The following is a 17553-nucleotide window of genomic DNA, read 5'->3' as shown; positions in this document are numbered from 1 at the left end:
AATCGAATTTACGCCGGCCGAGCGCCAGCCAGATACATTAGAAGGCCAGGAGACTTGCTCCTTTTCCGAGAGTGGCTTCTCTTGCGCACCCATTCGAATTGGGGGTCCTCTTCAGGACGGAGTCTCTCCTCGATAAGCAGGCCCTTCTTACGCCTGCTTCGCAGGTTCTTGGTATGCTTCCAAAGGTCGTCCTGCTCCCACTCAGGTACCCAACGCTTAATCAAGACGTATTCGGGATTCTGCGTATGGAATTAGCAACTTGGTGATATTGATGAATTCAGGGGAAATCAATAGGCTTACCGCCATGTCGTAGTCCCATTCGATGTGGTATTGTCTGAGAGTCTCAATGGACAGGTGTTTTCGCGCCATGCGCGTGTATGTCGGGCGTGCAACGGTATTCATCGTAGGTGACGCGGCTGTTGCGGCTGCTGACGCGGCTGAAGCCTGAGCTTCCGGGACTTTCTTATTCTTGATGATTGCAGAAATTGCCTTTTCATCAAGCCCGGAGTTGATAAGATCTTCCTGAAGACGCCTCTTATACTCCTTTTCTGACTCTTCACGCTCCTTCTGTTCCTTGGCCCTCCGTTCGGCTTCCCGTTTCTTGTAACGCTCAATGGCTTCGTCTTCTGCCTTCTTGCGTGCCTTTTCTTCCTCAGCAGCTTCCTGCTGCTCCTTGAGGCGCTTCAGCTCCAGCTCCTCCTTTAGCCGAGCCTGTTCTGCCGCTCGAGCTTCGCGGCGCTTGATTTCGTCCAGCTCTACCTTGGCCATCTGTAACTCGGCCTCGTTTCGGTATTCCTTGGCCAAACGCCTCTCGCGTATCTCATGCTCTTTCTTGATGCGGAGCCTCTCCAACTCACGCCTTGCCATCTCAGCCTCAAAATCCTCCCGTGAAGCTGCTGGCGCCCGGGAACGCGACCGCGACCGTGACCGGGATTTTGAGCTGGAGGACTTGCGACGCCGGTGGCGGCGGCGACGCCCGCTTCTTTTGTTATCCTCCTCTTCAGAAGAGGAATAGTCGTTGAAGACTCGGTTGTCGTTTATAATAACAGGCTGGGCTTGACGCTCGGAAGGAGTCACCCGACGACGGTCATGAGATCGGGAACGCGACCTCGAGCGAGCATTGACCGTGATTTGTTGCTCAGGAGACAGCCAGCTAGGACCAGCATCTGCGTAATAATTTTGGGGTCGGGGAGGACTCTGCACGTAGCGAACTGGGTGAGGAGATGTGTCGCCATGGCGCACGCGAACACCGACCTCGCCCTCGTCGTAGGAATCATAATAACTCATGGTGAATCCGCCGTCTTCTTGCGTCTTTTTCTAGCTTAGGCTGCAGCCTCTGTTCCTGGTGCTCACTCAATAACCTGTGCTTTCCTTTTTAACCTAGTACAGAACAAAAACAAACAGCAGTCCCTGTGGTTGGAAATGGGGAGAGCTTGGAGGTGTCAGCCTGAGGGGACGCCTCTGCTTATTATAGTCGTTGTTGGCTTCGGAGGGGTAGTGGTCGAAAGGCCGGGGTGTTAATCAGGATGGACCAACAAGCCAACCATACGTTCAGCTGCTGACGGAAAGGTGGCAATCCTGTAATCTTCGAGTAAATCTCTGGTTCCCTCCAACCAGATATCGTCTCAAAGTATGGAAGCGGGTCGGTGCTTACGCCGTGCTTCTCGTAGGGCTAGACAATCCGGTCAAGCGTCTCATTACATGCAGCCCGCCACGGTAGGTGCGGCATATGACTGGTACTGGGCGCGTCATGATACACTTCGCGCCCTACTCCACCTTGGCCATGATAGTTGGCTGTCAAAATAAAAAGGATGGCTGTGGGAGCACAGCGGCTCTACGGGAGGGGGTAAAGTAATGGTTTGTGGGCATTCATAATACACTCGTTTAATCAAATAATGTCGTGGCTGTGAGGAGGCGTGGTCGAAACCATGCAATGTCGAAGTCACACTTCAGCGTCAAAGCCATACAACTCTGCATAAAAAGAAAAAATCAATGCTAACAGTTTACTTTTTTTTTCTCTAAACCTCATTACCCTGCCCAAGTCCGCTTTCGGTAAATTTTGTGTTATGTAGGGTATTCGATGATCACCAGACTGGGAGTACCTTCTTTGCAATGTAATAACCGACCTCATCAAGTCTCATTTGACGAGAACGTCGGGAGGTATCAGAAAGTTAGAAAGTAGTCACCACTTCTTCGATGAAGATCTAACATAACAAGGCTCCAACAACCGGTGAAGATCTTGCCGGCCCTCACCGGCTCCGTAGCATTTGCTCAATATGTTCCCGGCTGTTTTTCTGGGTGGTCTCCAAGTATAGCAGACGCTTGCTCAGCTTGTCGACTTCGCTTTCCAGGTCCTGCGTCTGACGCTCCAGCTTCTCACGCAAGGAAGACACAGGTAGAGATGCAAACCTGTCGAGGGGTAATCAGCAGGTGTTCCTCGTGGGTGAGTTCGGAAGGGACGGCCACGTAAAGGTGGCTGTAGCACCTCATCGGAAGATGTGAAGCATACATTTTACCAACGCCTTCGTAGACAACAGTATCTTCAGGCAAGTTGGCCATCTCACTCATAGTCAACTTCACCAGGCGCTGCTCACGCTGCTTGCTCGTCATCTGGCCTCGGGCGACGCTTATCTGCTGCTGTGCAGCGAGAGCCTGGCTCTCAATCTCATGGACGAGCTGGAATGTTCCGTTAGCCTACCAGTCGGGAAAATATATCATGTTTAGAAGCTTTCATCCTTTGGTGCCCATTGAACGGGCTTGGCTCAAGGGGTTTCCCACCCCCACTTGTGCTCGCCGAAGATGACCGCTCCTAGAGCTTCAAAAACTGTCACCAGGGAATACAAGCAGTCTACTTACCTTCTGCAGGGCTTCGTTTGGGATCGACATCTTTTTGTTGACTTGATCAGCGAGTGCTATGACGGAGGCTCGATATCAGAACGGTGTTTGCGTGGTGCAATTGTAGAGCACCCCCACCATGTTTTGGTATCATATCTCTGCTTAGGTAACTCGTCTTGGCCTATGCAACAGCCATCCTAAGCAACAACGTAAATATGCAGACTCGACAATTTCATACTGATGATGAAACACTCTGTTCTTCTTGTCTATGTGTCATTATTCAGTGATATAGCATCCGACTTCTGGTAAGAAACGCACCTGATACTACTGGGAAAGGATATGACGTACTCATACAATCCAAGAGACCAACTAATGCTACCTCTTCAAATATAACATCGTTCGCTCCCCCCATATTGTTCAATATCCTCCCGTCATCTATCCTATGATGGCATATTTTTGTAGAGTGAGGGGTAAAGGACGAAATCCAATCATATCGACGGTTGAGATATTAATAAGCGAAATCCCCGTCTTATGCCCGCATTCTACTGGGCCTTTGGCTTACGCGCCAGCTTGCGGGTGTTCTTTATCTCGGGTATCGAGGTAAGCAAGCGCGGCCAGCTTAAGACATACTCGTCCTCTTGTTCTTCAAGGCAATGTCTCAGCCAGATACCCCAGGTAATATAGTAGTATGCTGTTGTAATGTCAGTCGTTAGTTATATGTAGCATTTTATACATCAAGGGATGCGTGCTTACCACCTGCATTGATACTAGTTAGCCTAGCACACTTCTCATTACACCGAGATATTGAAAACGTACCAAGTCCGGTCATAAGATGCCACCATCCATGGCCCTCTAGTAAAACGGCCCAGGGTAGCCCCATGGCGCGACGCAACTGTCGTATCTCACTACAGAAACTGTTGTCAAAATTCCAAACGGCAAATCCTCCAAGAAATATAGAGAGACCTATCAGATTTCAATGTTAGCGTGGTCCTAGGTATTGTTGATTGTGAGCACAAGAGACTCACCCGTTGCAACCATGATCCACATCGTCTTGATCAGTTGATGTGATTTTTCACCACCTCGCGATACAAGGGCAGGGCGCAGTTGAGTCTCCATCACCCACATACCACGGAAGACGACAGTGGCCGTCAAGAGCGCGTATGCAACTTGGTGGAAGACTGGGTCTTTGGTAATGTGGTAATACAACTAGACTCCAGTATTAGACATCTCATATCCTGAATGTCACCGATAACTATCGTTACTGCAACTAACCGTTATAAATGCAGCAAGAGCCAGCATTCCAACTCCAAGCCCGATTGAAAAATACCGTGAACGCGAATACGAGAAACTGGCGTACATCATGAGGCACGTCGTATAGATCATGGAGAGCTCGTCCACCAGCTGCATAGGGTCTGTTCTTCACTCATTAGCTTCATTCGTCGTCAGATTCGAACATGGTGTACATGCATTTCAATGTGGCGTGGAACGAGATGGAGCCGAGTCCCACGACAATGTAACCGAGGTAGGCGACGATGAACACCGAATCATGGGACTGCTCGAAGCAGTTCCGAATACCCTTGATACCAAGCCAAAGAAATAAGCCGTTTGTTATCGTCTGCAAGTGAAATCCGGTCAGCTAAATTATTATGTCGCTGCGTAGTTTGTATCCATAGTTCCGGGCCATCCGTGGCTGGTGGCTAACTTACGTTTACCACTTCCGCACAGTAATACGAGAGCGCATAGTCCTGGGCCTCCGAGTGAGTACATTGAATACCCCGAAGGAAAAGCCATCTGGAATCGGTATACCTCCTCACAGAAGTTGAGGGTTGAAGTCGGCTCTCCCCAGATGCCATGTCCATAGTCTGGATACGACCAGCGTAGATTGCCGAGGAAACCGAGGGACGCCATGGGCAGGCCAGGTACTCGACCTTTCACGAAGTAATACGAAAGGCGAGGGGGGTAGGTAACGAGTATGCGGAACAATCTCCAAGTGTGTTTGACATAGGATGGGGAAGTATCTTGAGGAGCTGTTGTATATACCCAAAGTCTGCGAAGTGGTAATGCTGTCAATTCCAGGATTACTAAGGTCAGTCAGAGCTCAAACACGACTGACGGGCGCTTGAGACTTCATGGGACAAGATAACTTACAACTGTGTCCAGCGGCGGCGACTTATAAGTACTGACGTCAACCTGTACAGGCCCACCGGAAGTACCTGTGGGATGGCATAACAAGTACTGGCCGGCGCAGGGTACGGAATACACGAGTACACGACCCAAAGTAATAATAGAAGCACTTATATACTACTAGCCAACTATTTTTTTTCGATAATGCTGCTCACACTGATTATTCTGTAACGATTGATTATTCTGTAAACCAACCAACCCCTTTTACTCACAAGCAAGCTCTCCAAAACTTTATAGCTATAATTATTCGACTCGAATGCACTTTGAACTACTAGTAGTAGCAGATATGACAAGGTGTATATCGCTGATTGTGGCTCAGTAAGGCTAACCTGAGCTACGACAGCTGAAAAGACTGCCAGTGACTAAATACTAAATGTCGTCTACCCGCAGGTAACAGGAATCAGTTAATCTGGGTCAAGCTGGACATACAGCATATAGTGAAGATTAGATAGAGGGGCATCATCCAAACCGCTCACCATTATGCTCTTATCCTATAAGGAGCTCCAACATAATGAGAAAGGGACGTGCACTCTAAAAAATACCGGTATTATTGACACGTTAAGGCGTAGTGAATGAATTTCGCAAACATGAATTTAAAACAAGTGTATGTCACATACACCAAATATTTATTAATCATTCTATTTGCGTCAGCTACAAGATTTTCTTTGTGCAACATATTGTTTCCTTGTTTTTAGGGCTTAGTCTTCAAACAAAATTAGATACACTCTGCATACATTAACACATAGTGTAACAATGATATATACATACGAAGTTGTTAGAAAAAGGATGTTATGATAATAGCTGTTGAATGCGCCCTTTGTCCTGATGAAGAATAGGCCAGCGATAAAAAAAATCAAAGAACAAACAAACAAGCTATGATTGAGTGTTGATCATAATAATATTCAAATAATATTCAAAATGTACGAGGAAAAAAAACAAATGAATAGAAAAAAACACCAATAATTGGCAATGAATAAAGCATATTTCTGAATCTCTGCACTTACCTATTTACTTATGTACATGTATATAATAGAGACGAATGTCTTCCATACGGGTTAGGCACGACGTTATATATACTTCGCTCAGTTTTTGTGTGTGACAATAGTTAGTCAACAGTTCAGTAGCTCCATTATGCACTATTTTCTCTTCTCTATAAAGTTTATTAAAATCAGTTTTAATATCTATATTAATAGCATTATCTACGTCAAGCCTGGACACTACAGTATTTCTCAAGATCAAGGGAGCAACAAGAATCATCGCAAACATACATAGCAAACCGTAATATATATAATAACTCTGACTTAGGTGATATACATATATACTACCTGTTTTCAATTGAGGTGTACTTGGAGTAGTGACGTTTGAAATATTTTGAAATATTTTAATTCATTTACTGTGTCCGTGGACATGTTTATTAATGATTGATTTAACATCGTACCAGATTTCATATTATGAATTTCCGCTTTTCGTCTATCTCCACAGTACTACTAACAAGCCCATATAATATATATATAGTATTGCTATTCAATCAATTTACGTACATCTATAATGTCCTTTGAGACCTAGAAATATAATTAATTGTGTGTAAGTGTGAAAATATTGCAATTTTGATGTTGAAACAAAATAATTGAGAGAGAGTAAAGAAACCCGAAAAACAGCCTTCAGTAGTACTTGAATATGGTGCAAATAAGTGAGAAATTTCTATCGATATTATGACTGGGGACATTAGCTTTTAACATGGCGTTTCAAAGCGTCAAAGCACTTTATATCATTATAGAAGTCTTGTTTCGCGTTCGTGAGCTTAACGTCATTAACTTGATAGACATCCTTACGATATAGAGGAGTATTTATTTTTATACATTCGTTATCATTATATGATTATAGGTTGTATCGCCTAACTCGGGTGACATGGGAATAAAAAAAAAAAACGCAACGGGAGCCATCCGTTGGAGAAATAGATATAATATTGTTATTATCAAGGTGGTTTGTTGTTGCCGATGATTGATTGCGCACAAGCTGGATCATGTATCATCACGGTATATAGATACCGTAAATACGGAAGATGAAACGGGCATTATCGGAGCTTATCGTCGCCGGCCCTGCTTTTCTCGGTTGTGGTCATGATAAACTTTTTATTATGCATTCCTTGCCTCTATTGATAGGTACATATAAAGGCATATCAAAAGCATACATCGGGTTCTTACTGGTAAGTTGTAGCATCGAAAAATTTACCGTTATGGCAAAGGTCAGTTTACTTGTACGAAGTAGTACTCCGAGTACTATTAATACTGCACCTGTGCACATGTTATTATGTAATATAGAAGGTAGGGAGGGATGTGGGGCAATTGGTGAACTTCCACCGCCTGGGTGCCAAGACCACCTAATATGGGCAGGTCGTATGGCAGAAAAAAAAAAGTTGCGAAGCCCAGCCCACTTTCTTTACTCTGTCAACCACGACTGTACTTGGCCTTGAGGGTACTGGTAACCTCCAATATGGCTCCGCCGCAATCATCGAGAAAGAGAAAGGACTCTGGCGGCTCGGTAGAGTCAGACGATGGACTTCAGGGAGCCACTCTAGACGGAATCTTGTCTGAGAGCAGCGACAACTCCGACGCCGAGTCCGATGCTGGGTTTGCGGGCTTCAACGCCTCTGAGGATGAGCAGGATGCGCGCAGCTCTGATGCTGACAGTGTTCTATCCGGTGACGATCTTTCAAAACAATTGAATTATAAGGTTGTCCAGGATGCCAATGGAAATGAACGGTATGAGTACGCAGAAATCGACCCTGTCTATGACAGCGACGACTCGGACGCACAAGAGAAACCGAACACAATCGGAAACATACCGATGTCGTTTTACGACTCGTATCCCCATATTGGCTATGATATCAACGGCAAGAAGATTATGCGACCAGCCACTGGCGACGCTCTGGATGCCCTCCTGGATAGCATTGAGATTCCCAAGGGCTGGACTGGCTTGACTGATCCCCAGACCGGAAAACCTCTTAACCTTAGCCAGGAGGAACTCGAACTGCTGCGTCGCATTCAGTCAGGGGGATTGCCCGAGGAAGGCACTGATCCCTACCCGGTAAGCCATGCGGTCGCTCCCTTCCGATTGAATCAGTGCTTACATGCTTTTCCTAGGATATGGTCCCGTACTTCACATCCATTGAAGAGCAGATGCCATTGAGTGCTGCTCCCGAACCCAAGAGGCGATTCCTTCCTTCAAAGCACGAAGCCAAGCGTATTGCGAAGTTGGTTCGAGCCATTAAAGAGGGAAAGATTCTTCCTTACAAACCTCCGGAGGAACGCGAGCGTGAAGAAGAGCAGGAAGAAGAAACCCACTTTGATATATGGGCGGACGAGGAGCCCCAGGACCGACATGTTATGCACATTCCTGCGCCGAAGCTCGCACCTCCTGGTTACGACATGAGTTACAATCCACCTCCGGAATACCTGCCGACCAGCGAAGAAAAGGAGGCGTGGGAGAAGACTGACCCTGAGGAGAGAGAAAAAGAGTATCTACCAGCCAAGTTCGGTGCGCTGCGGAAGGTTCCCGGATACGAAGGGTTTGTCAAGGAACGCTTCGAACGTTGTCTCGACCTTTACTTAGCCCCTCGAATTCGAAAAAATCGACTCAACATCGATCCGAACTCGTTACTTCCCAAGCTCCCCCGTCCGGAGGAACTCAAGCCGTTCCCTACCCTCTGCCAGGCGATTTTCAAGGGTCACAATGGACGTGTCCGGTCCGTTTCTTTCAGCCCTGATGGAGAATGGCTGGCATCTGGTGGTGACGATGGCACAGTTCGTGTGTGGGCCCTCAATGGTCACCAGGAATGGTCTGCCCGTCTGAGTGTCGAGGAGTCTGTCGACGCTGTCAGGTGGCGACCCAACAAGGCTACGTTCATTCTTGCCGCTGCTGCAGGGGAAGATCTCTTCTTCGCCGTGCCTCCGGTTGTTAGTGATGAAATCGAAAAAGCCAGCAGGGAGGTCTTGGATGCCGGATTTGGACATGCCGCTAACAGGGCCCACCTCGCCGATGGTGTCCAGAAGGAACCGACTGCCAAGTGGGCGCGCCCTGGTCCGAAGCTTGAGGATGCCAGTGTTCTGTTGAAGGTAACCGTGAGGGCCCCTATCAAGGTGCTCAGCTGGCACAGGAGGGGTGACTTTATCTCCTCCGTTTCGCCAACTGGACAACGCAGCTCGGTCGCCATACACGCACTGTCGAAGCACTTGAGTCACATTCCCTTTCGAAAACTCCACGGACTTGCCCAAGCAGCACACTTCCACCCGTCGCGGCCACTGTTCTTTGTGGCTGAGCAGCGCAGCATTCGCTGCTACGATCTCCAGAGGCAGGAGCTTGTCAAAACCATTCAGCCTGGCGCCCGTTGGATATCTAACTTCGATGTGCATCCGGGAGGTGACAACCTCATTGTGGGTTCCTATGATCGCCGTCTGCTATGGCATGACCTGGATTTCTCAACTCTTCCCTTCAAGACGATGCGCTTTCACAGCGAGGCCATCCGTGCTGTCAAGTATCATAAGAGCCTGCCTCTCTTTGCCGATGCCAGTGATGACGGTACCGTCCAAATTTTCCATGGCCGTGTTGTGAATGACTTGACAGCGGGCGCTACTATTGTGCCTGTCAAAATGCTCAAGGGCCACAAGGTCACAAGCAAGCTAGGCGTTCTAGACGTTGACTGGCACCCGAAGCATCCTTGGTGTATCAGTGCCGGAGCGGATGGTACCTGTCGGTTATGGGCATAAGAGATAGAGTATTAAATTAAAGGGAGGAAAATGTTTTTTTGTATTTACGTTTAAAACCAAAGTCTTAGAAAAAGAAATATATATTAGACATGTCAATTATGGTGTTTCTTGAAGAGACCTGGGTCGTTTACACTTGGATCTTCTAATCTTTATGTTTTATTTAACTTTCTTGCTCTCGTCCTTCATGGGAGAGATAAGTACTAGTATAGAATAAACCGTGATCCCCACGTATTTAAAATATATAAATATATAAAAATAAGTGAGCTCATAATGGAAGAAGAAAAGCAATCGCAGCATCGAAAAGACACAGGCCCACCACCATTCGACAGTCTCTGAGGTGGGTTGTTTGTCATAGGTATAACGAAACCAGACGTGTGAGCTTACAACTCGTTCTTGGCCTTGCTTGCCTTGATTTCAGCCTCTTTCTCGACTCCAGCAGCCTCCTCCTTGGCAGCAGTGCTGCCCAATTCGAGTTGCTTGGAAACCCATTTCCAGCCACCCACCACAGCCCCCTCGAGCTTAGCAAAGATGGTTTCGCTAGGAGAGGTGGTTCCATATTTGAAATAGGTCGCCTGCTTCCGGGCCTCGGCCTTGAGTTCGTCAAGTTTGTTTCCCTGGGGGGTAACGATGCCGTAGCTGTCAAGGTATGCCTTCAGCTCAGAATGAGACCATTTATCAAAAACGTCAGTTTTAGCAGCTTCAGTAGTCTGAACAAAGTAGTTGGTAGCGGATTCATAAGAGGAGCCGCCCGCAGTGGAAGCAGAGGAATAGGCCGAGTTGGCCGCGCTCGCAAGTTCCTTGTGGGTGACATCCTTCTTTGCAGCTATATTCTTGGCCGCGGCATCTCCATTCTTCTCGAGGTAGTCCTTCAGATTATTGTATGTGAGATCGTCGAATGTCCATGCGCTCCATCCCGTAGAAGCCTTGTGACTGTTCTTGCGGACCAGTGCTCGGAGGTCATCCAGCTTGGATGTCTGCGGGACCGGAACACCTCGAGCGTCGAGGTAAGCCTTGAGTCGACTTTCGGACCAGGTTTCGGTGGCCTTGTCGAAGCTGTTCCGAGCGGCGAGGGACGCACTGTCTGAGGCTTTTGCGTACTGGTTTCCAGCACTAGAAGTGGCAGCACCAAAGGCCGCTGCAGCATGGGCGCCTGCCGTGTCACCAAGAATCTCGGCGCGGTTTTTACGGACGATAGCCCGAAGTTCATTGACCTTAGTGCCTTGAGGGACAGGAATGCCATTTTTGTCACAAAATTTCTTCAGCTCAGACTCGCCCCAAGTATCAATGATGATATCAGTGAGCGTCGAATAGGCTGCCTGTGCACTCTTGGTGGCACTGGCAGCTTGAGCCTGGGCCTTGAGATAAGCAAGTCGGGAGTTGCGGCGCACAGAAGCAATAAGTTTGTCGCGAGACGATGGTTGAGGTGAAGGAAATCCGTGAGTGTCAAGCCATTCCTTTAGATCAGATTCGGTCCAGGAGTCGTACAGCCAATTGCCTGGGTACGAAGTAGTCTCTCCCAATCTCTTGGCAATATTCTCGTAGTTGAGGCGAAGTCTCTGGAGGATAGCATCCCTCGGGCGAGGCTGGGGGACTGAACGGTTAATCAGTAAGGCGACTGCCATAGTAATACACTGAGCAGTTGGAACGTACCAGGGATGTCGTGCTTGTCCGCGAAAGCCTTGAGCTGGCTTTGTCCCCAAGTATCAAAAATCCAGTCCTTGACGTTGTCCCAAGCCTTAAGAGTGTTGTCCTCTGTCTCATACCAGTTTGAACGAGCAAGGTGAACTAGATTTTCCCTAGATTCCTGGGCTTCGTGTACAGCATCTTGTCCTTTATTTTGGAGGAAAGAACTGAGCTCCGCTGTGTCCCACTTCTTGTAGGGCTTTACAACGTAGTCTTCCCAGTTCTTGCCGACGAGACTCTCCAAATCCTTACGGTCCGCCGGGGTGGGGTATGGGATGTTGTTGTCGGAGAGCCAACGTTCAAGCTCCGTCTCATGCCATTTGTTATATACTGGAACTAGAAGTAAGCAAAAAATAGGTGATCATAAAAGGGGAAGCAGAACTCACTGTCCCTGGAGCCCGGGAACCAACTGCTGGATGCAGTTGCAAAGGCGGTCAAAGCTACCGGGAGTATAATAGACAGATGTTTCATGGTTGAATGTGAGGATGGCTTGATGATAGATGAGGTCTGAGCTAAGTACCTGATTTTGTGATTGATTTTCGATTCTTCGTTACTCGATGGTACACACGAGAGCGTGATGGACCATGAAAGATTTGAGGCGTGGTATGGTTTAAGTAGATGACATTGAGTAATGGAGTGGTGAAGTAATGGATGGCAACGCGGGGAAATATTCAACATTCCACAAGGCAGGAGCAATCTATACAGGTATTAATGCAGGATTCGATGGGCTATGATGACAATGATTCACGTCTAGGCCTGCCTGTTTCCCGAAACAAATATACATAACGTCATCATCTCGTGGCAAGTGACTAGCACGTACTAGACCAGCTGTTTGATGCCACGCGTTGGTCACAGATTCGCCCCAATGTATTCTAGTATGATTGGTTTTTTTCTCAGTCATTCCTTCGTTTTAAATCTAGTTGAGAAATAAACAGATTCAATTATTACATTGGTAGTCTTGATGGGATATCCTAGCTCTCTGCCTGTAAGCATTGGCAGAAGTCAGGTCATTCTTGTAGAGTAGGAGTAATATAGAGTTGGGTACAACTTTTTGATGACGTAGTGTATTACTATGTCCATGAGATCCCAATAGTAGACCCTAATGTACTGATATAAATAGATCAATATCACTGAAGCCGATCCCGATATTATACATATGCCATTAGTTATATTTTGAGCTAAATGTGTGTGAACAGCCGGAAGGTCAGAGACCTGATGTTAACCATCACTTGCCTCCACAGGGTAGTCGCACACATTTGTACCAAACTATACTGCGACGACTGGAAATTGATCGATGACATTAAGTATACTACCGCATTTTAATTTGTTTAAAATTTGTTTGCCCTCGCCTGGGACTTTTTAAGGCTCAATCGGCACAACGTAATTTACCATGAACAGTTCGTAAACACCAAATGAATACCTATATTAACCCCCAGCCGCCTGATCAGCTTTTACGGAGGCTGCCGAAGCTATCTGTGACGCAGGTCGCTAAGCAATCAGAGCCTTGCGCAGAGAAACTGAACACTGATTTTCGACAACATATGTTGATGCAAGGGCAAAGTCGGCGACGCGAGATACTGATAATCGTACATCCACCCGGGATACTTCATATAGGACCAAAGTCATTGTGCCAGTAGTCCCTCTAATAACTCACGCGTTGTCATCTTCGTATATGCAGAAATAAACCTCCTATGCGTAAAAATTGACCGTCTAGATGCAAATGTCAGTTTTGAAGTTTCTGGAGGGATACTGGGTTGCATGGGGCCACTCACGTCCTTCTTTTTGGCCTGCACCTCGGCAATGGCATCAACGTAGTGCTCGTGGCCGATCTTGTTCTTTGCTGACCGCAGAGCAATCATACCGGCCTCAACGCACACGGCCTTTAGCATGGCACCACCAAATTCATCTGTGCTGCGAGCCAATTCGCCCCAGTTGACACCTGCGTCAACCCTCATCTTGCGGGAGTGGATCTTGAGAATTTGTGCACGAGCCTCTTCGTTAGGCAGAGGGAATTCAATCTTGCGGTCCAAACGGCCCGAACGAAGAAGTGCAGGGTCAAGGACGTCGACGCGGTTCGTGGCAGCCAGAACCTTGATGCGGTCATCGGAAGCGAAGCCATCAAGCTGGTTCAGCAGCTCTAACATAGTACGCTGCACCTCACGATCGCCGCTCTTCTCACTGTCGAAGCGCTTGGTGCCCACGGCGTCGAGCTCATCAATGAAGATGATTGCCGGTGCCTTCTCCTTGGCCAAGGCAAATGCATCACGCACCAGCTTGGCGCCATCACCAATGAACATCTGAACAAGCTGAGGGCCGGCCAACTTCAAAAATGTGGCGTCGGTCTGGGCAGCGCAGGCTCGAGCAAGAAGTGTCTTGCCCGTTCCGGGAGGACCATACATCAGAGCACCTTCTTTAGATTAGCTGTGGACATTACAACAAAAGCAAGCAGACTGCATACCCTTGGGTGCCTTGATTCCGATCTTCTTGAAGCGATCAGCCTCCTTCATTGGCCAAACAATAGCTTCGACAAGTTCTTCTATCTGTTTGTCAAGACCGCCAACATCGGTGTACTGTTCTGTCGGCTTCTCGTCCACTTCCATAGCCTTGACCCGGCTGTCGTATTCGGCCGGCAGGGTGTCGAGAATAAGGTAGGAATCCTTGTTGACACCGATGAGATCACCAGGCTTCAGCTGCTCATGATCCACCAGGCCGATCAGAGGGAGAAAAATGGTTTGCCGAGTAGACGTCTTGATAACAGCTGATTTCCCAACTCGTGTAGCGTCGAGGTCAATGTTCGCGCCTTCTTCAGACGATTCGGCAGTGGGGTCGAGATCTAGCAGCTCAACGACATTGCCGACGAGGTATGGTAGTTGGCTACAGTGGAGATTAGATATACCATCATTCATGATCAAATGGACGTACATACCGGTTATTGGCGATCTTGTCAACATTCTCCTTGATCTTCTCGCCCATTGCGGCCTTTTCATGTGATAAGCGTGAGAGTTCACTCTTCATGATTCTGGAGTCGTTCTCAAGAAGGCGCCTTCTCGTTTGTATGTCTTGTGTGCCCAAGCTCAGGATCTCCTCGTCAAGGATGTCATCCTCCTCCTCGTCGTCCTTCATGTCGGTATCACCCTCACCATCCTTCTTGCCGTCTCCGGCATCTTTCTTCTGCTGGTCCTTGTCCTGACGTTCGAAGTCATCAAGCTCTTCGAGAGTCGACATGTTGTCCGCTAGCAAGAAAGATGATAGTCACTGAAAAGAAGATGGAGAGGAGGGAGAAAGATTCGGGAACAATAAGGGGTATATTTCGTTTGCTGTGATATTCGGGGTGTGCGTGAATGGCGGGGCGGGACTTGGTTGTCGTCAGAATATACCACGGATGCTGAAGTGGAAGCTGTGAGGCAGCGATGTGTCGCGCGTAATCAGCTTCTGGAGCTACCAAGGCCAGGGTGGCGGCACTGGTCCAAAAATTTACACGTGACCTGGTTATCCGGGACCACCTTTTACTATCTTTCTCCCAGTCTATGTTGGATCGCAAACCGCCATCACTGATTTCCTAAGGAGACTTACAGGGGAAGTGGCTGTTGGCGCGGACCAAGTGAGTATTTCCAGTGCACTGCCCTCGATGAGTGCCATCCCATTGACTCTTTACCTAGTATGACTTGCAGAATTGTCCAGGCCGCCGGGCCATGCCTCCAACGACTTGGAAAGGAGCCTCTCACGCAGCAACGAGCTTGTGCTCTCGCGCTGGCCAATTTCTCAACCTCAACTAGACACCAGTATGCGTCGGTTCGTAACGCCACCGCTGCGGCCCAGTCGCCCGTCGGGTATGCACCGTCTACCAAACCTCCGAGTGCCCGACCGGTTGAAACGAGAAAGAGCCAGATGATTCGTACATACACGTCTCTGCTGCGAACCACTCCCTTGATTCTCTTCTTCCAACACAACAATCTAACGGCGGTGGAGTGGGCCGCTATCAGACGTGAGCTTTACAAGGCTATGGAGGCTGTTCCGGCCCCGAGTGCAGCTGGCGTCGAGTCTCAAATACTGGCGTCCGAGATCAAGCTCGCCGTCGTCAGGACCAATATGCTCAACGTAGCCATGAAGATTGTCGAGTACCATAACCCGGAGGCCGCGGCGCTACTCTCCTCGACGGCTCGAACCTCGAAGGGCCCCATCGTTCACGACCTTTCTGAGGCTGCGTACAAGACCATCAAGGACACTCCTGTTTCTCCCGACTCTGCTTACGGCCAAATCGAGCCTCTTATGGTCGGACCCCTTGCGGCGCTAACCATTCCGGCTGTTTCCCCGGCGCACCTGGCAGCCGCGCTGAGAGTCATTTCACCTGTTCCCGGAAAGTTTCCTGCGCCCAAGAAGAAGACGAACCCCGGATACCACGAGCCAACATGCCAGAACGCACTTGCCAAGCTTCTTCTTGTGGGTGCTCGCGTCGAAGGCAATATCTTTGACCAGGAGGGAGTGAGATGGATCGGTGGCATTGAAAGCGGACTTGACGGACTTCGCGCCCAGCTGGTCCACGTCCTCCAGAGCGCCGGTCTTGGTGTCACCACTGCTCTGGAAGGTGGTAGCAAGAGTCTCTGGCTGGCCCTCGAGGGACGGAAGTCTCAACTGGAGGAATGGAGCGGAGAGAAGAAAACGGAAGAGTGAACGGATCGGCAAATTGGATCCATGGACAATGTATCTTATTCCAGCGAAAGTGTTCAGACCCGTCTTGTTCGTTGGCATGTAACACTATGTATTTTTGAAGGAATGATGTAGAAGGCAGGAAAAAGCAAAAGATTTACAAAATGTACCTTCACTTAAGAAGAAGAAAAATATTACTCTTTACCAATGCACTATTTCTTGTGTGGTGATTGTGCCAATAATTATAGCTACTAGATGAGGCGCCTCCCAGAGCGGGTGCGTGGTGGCTCTCCCTTTTGAGATGACGGGTGGAGAAAGCTAAGAGATCGCTCCATTCACAAGATGTGCGCGCAGCCACCTCTCATCACTACCAACAAACACTCTACCACAGAACTTGTTACCTCTGCGGGCCTCTCTGCTGCAGTGCATACGAAACTCCGATCACAGATATATATCTGTGGCAGCTCTTATACTTCCGACAATAAACTATGGACTTCGCACCCTACCAGTCGTCGCCGCCGGAGCATGAGCGCATCGCGTCGCCGGACTACAACGCCTCCCCCCGAGCCTCGCAAGATATCCGACGACCATTCTCCACCGACGCGCGCAGCCCGCCCCCGCTGCAGCATCCGCAGCCGCAGAGAGGATGGTCTGGCTTTGATGGTCAGACCAGCAACTGGGCGAGCGGCAACAATAGCGGCGGCGGCGGCGGGATGCCGGGCGCCTATCCTCCGGCCGAGGTGAGCGAGTTTGACACGACTCTCGGACTGAGACTTGACTACGAGGCCTGTCTAGCATACCTGGCATTTCCGCCCCTGGGTCCTATCGTGCTCCTGATTCTTGAGCGCAATAGCGACTACGTACGGTACGTCCATGCTTCTTCGCCACCACACACCACCTTGGAGCTTCCACCGGAAACCCCAGGCCACTTTTGCTGACATTGGAGCGTCTTCAGATTCCACGCCTGGCAGTCGGCCTTAGTATTTACGGTAACTATGGTCGTCTACCTCTTGTTTTTGTGGTCTTCCTTCTTGAGTTGGACCATATTTCTTGGAAACATCGCACTTATCGCACTCTTGACCATGCGTGCCTACAGAGACGCTGTGTCGCTAGACAGGTACGTTCCATAGACTGCTACTACACCTCGAGTCAGCTATGCGACGCTAACTCCTACGCTTAGGTTTGAACTTCCCTTCTTTGGAAGGTTAGCAGCCAAATTTTTGGACGATGAGTAGACATCATGTTTTGTGCTTCTGTTACATTTTACCTGCGATCGATGCCCCTTTATACCCTTTCAACGCCTGTTCTCCTGTCAATCAAAGTATGTATCTTTGGAAACCGAAGGATGCTCAGAATAGTAGCAATGCATTTATTGCGAACTAGGACACCATATTAGGCTTAACATGCCACATATGCCTTGTTACTGACTGCTCTAGCT

General features: G+C 48.6%; 7 protein-coding genes across 7 annotated transcripts; 3 read left to right on the top strand and 4 right to left on the bottom strand.

Moving 5' to 3' along the window:
- Positions 1-8: 8 nt before the first annotated feature.
- GMORB2_7375 (uncharacterized protein) lies at positions 9-1235 on the bottom strand (the record flags this gene model as incomplete). The annotated part of the gene is made up of 3 exons (XM_035469340.1): positions 9-239; positions 301-859; positions 1078-1235. The coding sequence occupies 3 exons, from the start codon at positions 1233-1235 to the stop codon at positions 9-11; spliced, it is 948 nt and encodes a 315-aa protein (XP_035321035.1).
- Positions 1236-2249: 1014 nt separating this feature from the next.
- On the bottom strand, positions 2250-2886 carry GMORB2_7374 (prefoldin subunit 1; the record flags this gene model as incomplete). Its single annotated transcript, XM_035469339.1, has 3 exons — positions 2250-2409; positions 2510-2676; positions 2857-2886. 3 exons carry the CDS (start codon positions 2884-2886, stop codon positions 2250-2252), a joined length of 357 nt encoding a protein of 118 aa, XP_035321034.1.
- A 4626-nt stretch (positions 2887-7512) lies between these two features.
- On the top strand, positions 7513-9785 carry GMORB2_7373 (ribosome biogenesis protein ERB1; the record flags this gene model as incomplete). Its single annotated transcript, XM_035469338.1, has 2 exons — positions 7513-8106; positions 8163-9785. 2 exons carry the CDS (start codon positions 7513-7515, stop codon positions 9783-9785), a joined length of 2217 nt encoding a protein of 738 aa, XP_035321033.1.
- A 380-nt stretch (positions 9786-10165) lies between these two features.
- On the bottom strand, positions 10166-11939 carry GMORB2_7372 (putative stress-responsive nuclear envelope protein; the record flags this gene model as incomplete). The annotated part of the gene is made up of 3 exons (XM_035469337.1): positions 10166-11376; positions 11436-11804; positions 11855-11939. 3 exons carry the CDS (start codon positions 11937-11939, stop codon positions 10166-10168), a joined length of 1665 nt encoding a protein of 554 aa, XP_035321032.1.
- A 1218-nt stretch (positions 11940-13157) lies between these two features.
- GMORB2_7371 (26S proteasome regulatory subunit T5) lies at positions 13158-14693 on the bottom strand (the record flags this gene model as incomplete). The annotated part of the gene is made up of 4 exons (XM_035469336.1): positions 13158-13178; positions 13241-13878; positions 13927-14342; positions 14395-14693. The coding sequence occupies 4 exons, from the start codon at positions 14691-14693 to the stop codon at positions 13158-13160; spliced, it is 1374 nt and encodes a 457-aa protein (XP_035321031.1).
- Positions 14694-15128: 435 nt separating this feature from the next.
- GMORB2_7370 (large subunit ribosomal protein L10) lies at positions 15129-16139 on the top strand (the record flags this gene model as incomplete). The annotated part of the gene is made up of 1 exon (XM_035469335.1): positions 15129-16139. One exon carries the CDS (start codon positions 15129-15131, stop codon positions 16137-16139), a length of 1011 nt encoding a protein of 336 aa, XP_035321030.1.
- Positions 16140-16603: 464 nt separating this feature from the next.
- GMORB2_7369 (Tic20-like protein) lies at positions 16604-17350 on the top strand (the record flags this gene model as incomplete). The annotated part of the gene is made up of 3 exons (XM_035469334.1): positions 16604-16980; positions 17212-17232; positions 17296-17350. The coding sequence occupies 3 exons, from the start codon at positions 16604-16606 to the stop codon at positions 17348-17350; spliced, it is 453 nt and encodes a 150-aa protein (XP_035321029.1).
- Positions 17351-17553: the final 203 nt, after the last annotated feature.

This window comes from Geosmithia morbida (genome assembly GCF_012550715.1).
Source record: "Geosmithia morbida isolate 1262 chromosome Unknown scaffold_8, whole genome shotgun sequence".
In the NCBI taxonomy this organism is placed as follows: domain Eukaryota; kingdom Fungi; phylum Ascomycota; class Sordariomycetes; order Hypocreales; family Bionectriaceae; genus Geosmithia; species Geosmithia morbida.
Note: the sequence above shows the minus strand (reverse complement) of the source record. Positions and strands in the feature narration are given on the sequence as shown.